The sequence below is a fragment of the Palaemon carinicauda genome, chromosome 17 (genome assembly GCF_036898095.1).
Source record: "Palaemon carinicauda isolate YSFRI2023 chromosome 17, ASM3689809v2, whole genome shotgun sequence".
NCBI lineage: Eukaryota > Metazoa > Arthropoda > Malacostraca > Decapoda > Palaemonidae > Palaemon > Palaemon carinicauda.
This window is the reverse complement of record NC_090741.1, coordinates 127,272,610-127,280,521: the sequence shown is the minus strand read 5'-3', so window position 1 is coordinate 127,280,521 and position 7,912 is coordinate 127,272,610. Positions and strand designations below refer to the sequence as shown.

Below are 7,912 nucleotides of genomic sequence, written 5' to 3'. Positions count from 1 at the left end.
TGATATATCACTATTACTATTTACTCTACAAGACTTTAATGGTCTGATATTGGCTCTGTGTATTACTTTAGATTCATACACAACTGGTCGTATTCTAAACAGGCCACATTTGTCATCTAATATTTTTCAATGACCCATTCTTCACTCTTAAACCTATCCTGTAACTTTGTTCTCCCAATTACTTGGTTTTCTCTTATTAAAACCTTTTGCCCTACCTTTAATTAATTATCCCCAGACTGTTGCAACCTTCCCTTTGCCTTCGATGTCCAGTTCTTGCGAAAGTTATGCCCTGTAATTTCCCATGCTTCTCTCTGTATCTTCAATTGCTTATTAATCCATTCCTGATCTTTTTTTGTCCCTGAGATATCTAAATCAGGGCCCCAACAGTCAATACTTAATTTTGTTTCTCTACCAAATAACAAAAAATAAGGAGAATATCCTGTTACTGAATGAGGGGTTGAGTTATAAATTGAGATTAGTGACTGCAGATATAAAGGCCATTTTTGCTTTTTCTCTTTGTCCAGTGTTCACAATAAACTGTATATTGTTCTGTTCAGTCTGGCCATTTCCCTGCGGATGATAAGGAGACGTGCGAGATATTGAGATATCAAAGATTTTACAAATTAACCAAGCCAAACTGCTTTCAAAATTTCTACTTGGTCAGAATGTAGTCTTTCCGGAATGCCAAATTTATAAAATACCTCGTTGACCAAAATTCGGGCTACAGTGGTTGCTTTTTGGTCTTTAGTGGGGGAACGGCCATAAAAATTTGCTAAACATATGCGTTAAAACAAGAATGTGCTCTTTATCCGTTGAAGATTTCTCAACAGAACAGAAGTCAATTGCGATAAGTTCAAATGGTCTGCTGGTTTCAATGTGAACTGGAGTAGTTTTAACACCTGGCATCTCCTCCTTTGTGGTCAAACACACTAAGCAATTTTGAATATATTCCCTAACAAAACCCCTAACATTTGGCCAATAAACCCTCTCAGTTAAAACTTTCTCTGTTCTATCTATTCCCTGGTGACCAAATTTATCAACGAGTTCCAACAAACACTTTTCCGAAGGCTTAATGTAACTGCTAACCTCCATTTTGATCTTTGGAATTCGTCGGTATCTACTTTATAAATTATTTCTTTTCTTATCTGTAAATTTTCTAATTCTCTCTTCCATGTGATTAATTCAGGCTGTAATTTAAGAATCTCTGTATCCGCCGGTTCACCAACAATCCATTTTCTAACAACTGTTAAAATAGGACATGTCTTTTGCTTGGTCTCTACATCCTCCCAGTCTAATATGTCCTGTGACATGATGACACTGACGGAGTCACTTGTTACATAAGGTTCAATCCAGATATCATCACCATCAGGTTCTTCTGCGTCCCTAACCTGCCTCGAGAGTGCATCGGCATTAGAGTTTTCCTTTCCTAGCTTAAACTTTATTTCAAAATCAAACACTGATAAATCTGCCACCCATTTCTGCTCAGTATGATCTAGCTTAGCTGAACTCAAGTTTCTTAGAGGCCCATTATCTGTAAAAACAGTGCACCTACTTCCAATCAGATGCATCTTGAACTTCTCAGCCATTGCTCAATGCAGACCACATAATTCCAACTTCCTTGAGCTATAATTTCTCATGTTTCTCTCATACTTTCTTAAGGATCGACTAGCATAAGCTATTGGATGTAGCTTCTTGCCGCATTTTTGTGATAATACTGCCCCTAAATCAAAAAAACTTTCAACAATTTCTAAAGTAAAATCCTTACCAAATGCAATCCCTTGCAATATGGGAGCATTGATGAGAGATTGTTTTAATGTCTGAAATGCCTGTTCTTCTTTCTCCTGCCTTTTATCCACAACTTTCTCGCTAGATTTCTTTATTTTCCCCTCTAACAGTGTGTTGAGTGGTTAGCAATTTGAGCGAATTTTGTTATAAAACGCCTGTAGAAACCACAGAACCCTAAAATACCTCTCACCTCTTTTACAGTCTCTGGTCTTATCCATTCTTCTACAGCCCTTACTTTTTCTGGGTCTGGACCAATACCATCATTACTGATTATAAATCCTAAATATCTGACGCTAGTCTTCAGAAAATGACATTTGTTCGGCTTTAACCTCAGGCCAAAATTCCTTAACCTTTTTAATAATAATTCAACTTTTTCTAAATGTTCATCAATAGACTTTGTAAAAATAATAAGATCATCCAGATAAATAAGTAAAAAATCATAAACAAAGTCTCCCTAAATGTTTTCCATACACCTCTTAAATGTAGCAGGGCTATTTGTGAGTCCCATTGGACACCTCCTGTACTGGTAATGACCTCAAGGGACAGAAAAGGCTGTCTTATGCCTGTCTCCTGTTTTTTTAATAGAATCTGATCATAACCTTGTGCCAAGTCAAAAGTAGAAAAGAAATTACCCCCTTCAAATACGTCCAGACTTTCAGATATTCTCGGTAGAGGAAAAGCGTCCTTAATAGATATCTTATTCAACTTCCGATAATCAATAGTTAACCTAAGCCCCCCTCCTTTCTTTTTTACCAAAACTAGTGGTGCAGGATAAGGGCTTTTACTTTCCTCAATAACTGCTCTTCTTGTCAGATCTTCTAACAGTTTTTTGACCTCTGGTATTAAGGCAGGGGCAATTTGCCTGTATGGCAGTTTAATGGAAGTTTCATTTGTTAGTTTTATTTCGTGCTCCCATCCCTTTGCTGTACCCAAGTCTTTGTGAAGCTCAAAACAGTCTCTATACCTATGAATAAGCTCTTCCACTTTACATAAGGCCTCTTCATTTATGTTTTCATTAACCTGTATTTCTAGTGCTTTCCTAAAATCCCTTAATTCTCTTTTTGTTAATATCTTATTATCTGAACAAGTCTCTTTGTTTTCTACTAAGGCTAAAGTTGCTTCAGCAATCCTTCCATTTGCTTCTATTATTATTTCATCCTCATTCCAGTTTGCTAAACAAACAAAACCTACACCCCATTCAATAGCTGTAAAACTAGGAACTATATGTACACCTGGCTGTAGATCGTCAATTTTTTCACTTACAATGCCTTCTACCAAAATATTCTCCCTGGGAACATTCTTCAGTTTATCAATAAATACTTTGATTACCTTCCTACTTCGACCGGGGATTTTCATATTTTGTGTAGGTACACAAATTGCATAACCCAATTGCTCATCGTCTGCCCAAACTTTGAGGTTTTGAGCTACCCTTCGCATGCAACAATCTAACTTTTCATTTTTTATCTTTTGACCACCGCAGTCGATTCCATCTTCAAATAAATGTGATAGTCCCCATTCTTTGAATAAAGACGTTTAAATATTCATACCTAGCAGCCATTCTTGTTTTGTATTAATTCCTAGACCCCTCACTCCTTGATTTTTTTTAACGTAAAGCACACATTTCTCTTCACAAATGTCATTAACATTTATATTTACAACTACATATCCTAAAATGTTCAATTCATTTCCAGCTATGTCGTATATGTAATTACTATCACTGTAGAGATTCACATTTTTGGGTTTCAGGAATCTATTGTACCATCTTTCTGATATTGAGCTACAGTTAGCCCCAGAATCTAATAATCCTAGAACACTAACATCACCAATTCTTACCATCAGATTAAGGGTCTCGCCTCTCCATTGTTTTGATTTTCACTGCACAATGAACGCACAAGGCTAACGACTTCCATTTCCTTTCTCTTGCTGTTAAGTGGTTCTTCATTAGGCCGGACGCTAATTAATACGCCCGGCTTTGCCAGTTTCCCTGTTCGGTTGTCTCTTCATCACAATGAATTCCCCTGACCTCACCGTCCCTACTTTAGGACAACAAATAAGCAAATACTCAATTAACAATTTATTAATGTGAATAGGAGCGCTTGGACATTGCTAATAGGAGCGCTTGGACATTGCTTAGGAGCACTTGGACATTGCTGTGTACATTTCAATCATCAATATTTCACTACATATACAAAATAAACACAAACTTAACATCACTCAATCTGATGGAAACATATGCTACACATATCTTGTTCTTAAACCACGAATGTCTAAACAATACAATGTATTTGTTTCTAGTTGAAGCTCGACACATTTACATAAAATTACTGTTATTTTTCTGATCTGGTTCTAACGGAAATTAATTTCCTAAAATCAAAAGTAAAGTGGTAACTGTACACTTGAAGTGTCCAACGCTGAATGACAATACTTAGCACGGAGCTAACGAAGTTACCACTGATCACGTGACTACAAAACAAGTAGAGACTGACCAATCAGGGGAAATCCTTTTCCAACTAATCCACTAGTTCAATCGTTGGAAAATTCATTTCCCCTGACCTCACCGTCCCTACTTTAGGACAACAAATAAGCAAATACTCAATTAACAATTTATTAATGTGAATAGGAGCGCTTGGACATTGCTGAATCTAAAAGAACAGGGAAATTTAGAATGAGTACCAGGTCAAAATAATAATAATAAGTGATAATGTATCTGACCGTTTAATCCCATATGAAATCAAATTAGATACCCAATGTTTGTGATACTAAAAGTCTCTCTTTAAGAGAATCTTTGATATAGCCATCTTTGGCTTTATCACTCTTCCACCTTCCATGCCTTTTAAATAACCTATCCTTAATACCATTATTTGCAGCCGAAGTGGCTCCACCTGCACGCAAAGAATGAAAACCATATTTAGAAATATCTTTAACATTTGGTGAAAATGCTTCAATAAATAACCCTCTTAATGTAGTATATGAGATATGCTTACTAGTATTTCTTAAATGATACGTATTATTTTCGAACACAATTCTAGAAAATATATAAGCATTATAATAAGAAACAGACAAACCTGTCCATGAAATATATTTTTCCAGATTACTTACTGGACACAATCTGGTACCTGTCCTGGCTATTACAACCCAGGCACCGTCTCTGTACTGATCAGTTTTGCTAAACTCTATGAATATACATAAATGTGAAGAATCTATGATAACATCCGAGTATTTTATATCTAACAGTTCAGAACTTCGGAGAAACCCTGCATAAGCTAAAAGAGAAGCACAAATAGTTCTCTGGTTTTTTACATTTCCAACTTGAAATAATCTATCATTCATGTCACCGAGTATTTTTGAAGTAATAGGTTCCTTCCTTACAACTGAATGAGAAAGCCTTCTTATGGCTGCCTCCAGTAGACTCTTAACAAGAGTAGATTCTGTAGGGGATTTCAGTCCATATAAATCATTAACATATTTTACACTGTAAAATGCTTTAATCACAGGACTTTGAGTACTTGCACTCTGGACAAGTGAACACAAATATAATGCAAATATAAAAGGCTTAGCCGGCAAGATGTCCTCTTCTCCAACGGAATTACTAGATGCCCAAAACCTTCATCTTTGAAAAGCGTTCATATAACTTTTTGTGGTACTATCTGCTCGGGCTGACACCAGTAGTTCCGGGATAAGCGGCACCTTCTCAGCCAACACTTCTGGTAACTCTTCAATATCGTCAGAGAAACACTGGAAAAGCATATTTAGAGAAAAACAAATAGTTAGCATACATTTCTTCATGTAACAATATTATACAAAGAAAATCTTCCAATTTACTTCTACCATCTTATCACATATTATAATGGCTTGTCAGCCAAGACGGGCAAACCACTCAACTCCTCCGTCTAGCAAATATAATGGCAGCCACGCCAACAAATACAACATTATTTGTAAAAGCATTAACCATTCACAATGGTGAAACAGATTTAACATATAATTTTTAATGCTAACATTCTAAATGACAGGTCCTCATTTCCAAAAATTCCTGCACCATTTTTACATGTCACATAATATTCTTTCTTTGTGGGAAGATCCATGTAGTCCAAAACACACTCAATAAAACTATTGCCCTTCCATAAGAGAGGCCAGAATGGAGCAGATTTCCATACAGGAATAACTATGATTCCTCTTGCATTTTCCTTCAACATTTCTGAGAGTACTCTAGTTAAGAGTGTAACAGGTGGTACAAAAATACCAAATTTTGCATTCCAGTTTGCACTAAATGCATCAACCCCTGCATAAAACTCATTCCAGAATCTACTATAAAATACAGGTAGCTTGGCATTGTGAGGAGAAGCAAACCATTCAATATCAATTGTACCCCATTTTTCAATAATGAGATTAATTATAAAGGGAGATAACCCCCAATCATCTCTTTCTATTATTTTAGAAAGGTAATCTGCAATTTGGTTCTTTTCCCTGGGAATCCACTGAATATCTACAATAATTGAATAATTAACGCAAAAAGAATGAATTTTGAAAGCAAGATCTTGTAATTCTGTTTTCATTGATCCTTTTTCAATAATGCTACAAACACCTTGGTTGTCTGTGAACCACTTAACCTTGTTCGAAGCAAGAACGATGCTTGAAGCTTTAAGCACTTTAAATACTGCCATAAGTTCCCTCCAAGTAGAAGACTTCACAGCCTCCTCAATGCCCCAAGCCCCATGAACCATGCCATTTGGTGAATTCACTTCATATCCAGAATAACCTATTGTACTTGCATCAGTATAAATAATTTTGGTGTAAGAAGGATTGTGATTCAGATGCCTACAATTAATTTCAGTCAAATTTTTCTTCCAAAACGATAACTGTTCCAAACTCTGAGTAGATAACTTTATGAAATATGACCAATTTGGTGCTAAAGAAATATCGATGCTCAAATATCTTATCATGAACTGGCACAAATTACCAACAACAATTGACATAGAAATAAACTGCCCTACAAAACTGGCAACTTTTTTAACATGAACTCGCCTATGTTGTCTCATACTATTTTCAATCTCTAACATAGTGTTCACAGCTTTATCGATTCTCTTTTTAGGTATGGAAATAGTAAATTCCTTAGAATCTAAACATGCCCCTAGAAACTCAATTTTTTGTACTGGCTCCCACTGAGATTTCTCAACATTTGGAACAAAACCAGAGGCAATCAGATCATTTTTGATAATATTGACCATTTCTAAACAAAGATCGTATGTATCATTACAACCAAAGCCATCGTCTAGAAATAACATAACCTTTTTTCCTTCACCTCTCCATTTGGAGATAAGAGGCCTTGTTAATTTAACAAAACAATATGGTGCAGTTGAAATTCCAAACGGTAGTACTAAAAATTGAAAAAAAATAGTTTTTCACCCTGTTTGTTTTGCCATGCAAAGCCCAGGTAATCAGTATGTGGAGGATAAATTGAAACAAAATGATAGGCGCTATGAATATCAAACTTATATGTGAAAGAATTTGGCTTTGAATATTCTAAAACTAACCTTAGATCTTCATACTTTATGGATTGTTTCCATAAATGTTGGTTAACTATCCTGAGATCTAATATCAATATCTTGTTTCCCTTGGCTTGAATAGAAACTGTCAAAGGATTTACAATATATGGCAGCTCTATACATTTTTCAACTAATCCCCTATCCAATAAGTTCGAAAGAGCCTCCTCAACAAAAACTGGTTCTTTCTTTGCAGAAAGGATGTTATCTAACTGTGTCGACTGTGGTTTAGAATAAAACGGTAGCCTGTATCCATTTTCTATTATGTCTATAATAAAGTTACTAGATCCAATGTCTCTCCAAAATTTTAAATTGTCTCTTAATCTTCCTTTCACAATAATTTGTTTACGAGCTGACTCATATTCAAAGTAATCGGTAGTGAAATTATCATTGACACCGTTAATAAAAATAGAATCATACTCATCTGTTAATTTATTGAGGTTTGCTGCTGAACTCGCCCGACTGGTTGAACTTGTTGAGCGGACAGTCTTTTCTGTAGTGCTGGAAGCTCCCACAGGAGAAACAGCACCCCGACGGTCCTTTCCTTCCACCGAAGGCACGAAAATTACCCGATGGTCCTGGAAAAT

The 7,912-nt window shown here is 35.9% G+C and overlaps 1 protein-coding gene across 1 annotated transcript; it reads right to left on the bottom strand.

Annotated features, from left to right (window-relative positions):
* Window positions 1-5,756: 5,756 nt before the first annotated feature.
* LOC137656595 (uncharacterized) lies at window positions 5,757-7,010 on the bottom strand. Its single transcript, XM_068390765.1, has one exon. The coding sequence runs from the start codon at window positions 7,008-7,010 to the stop codon at window positions 5,757-5,759; it is 1,254 nt and encodes a 417-aa protein (XP_068246866.1).
* Window positions 7,011-7,912: the final 902 nt, after the last annotated feature.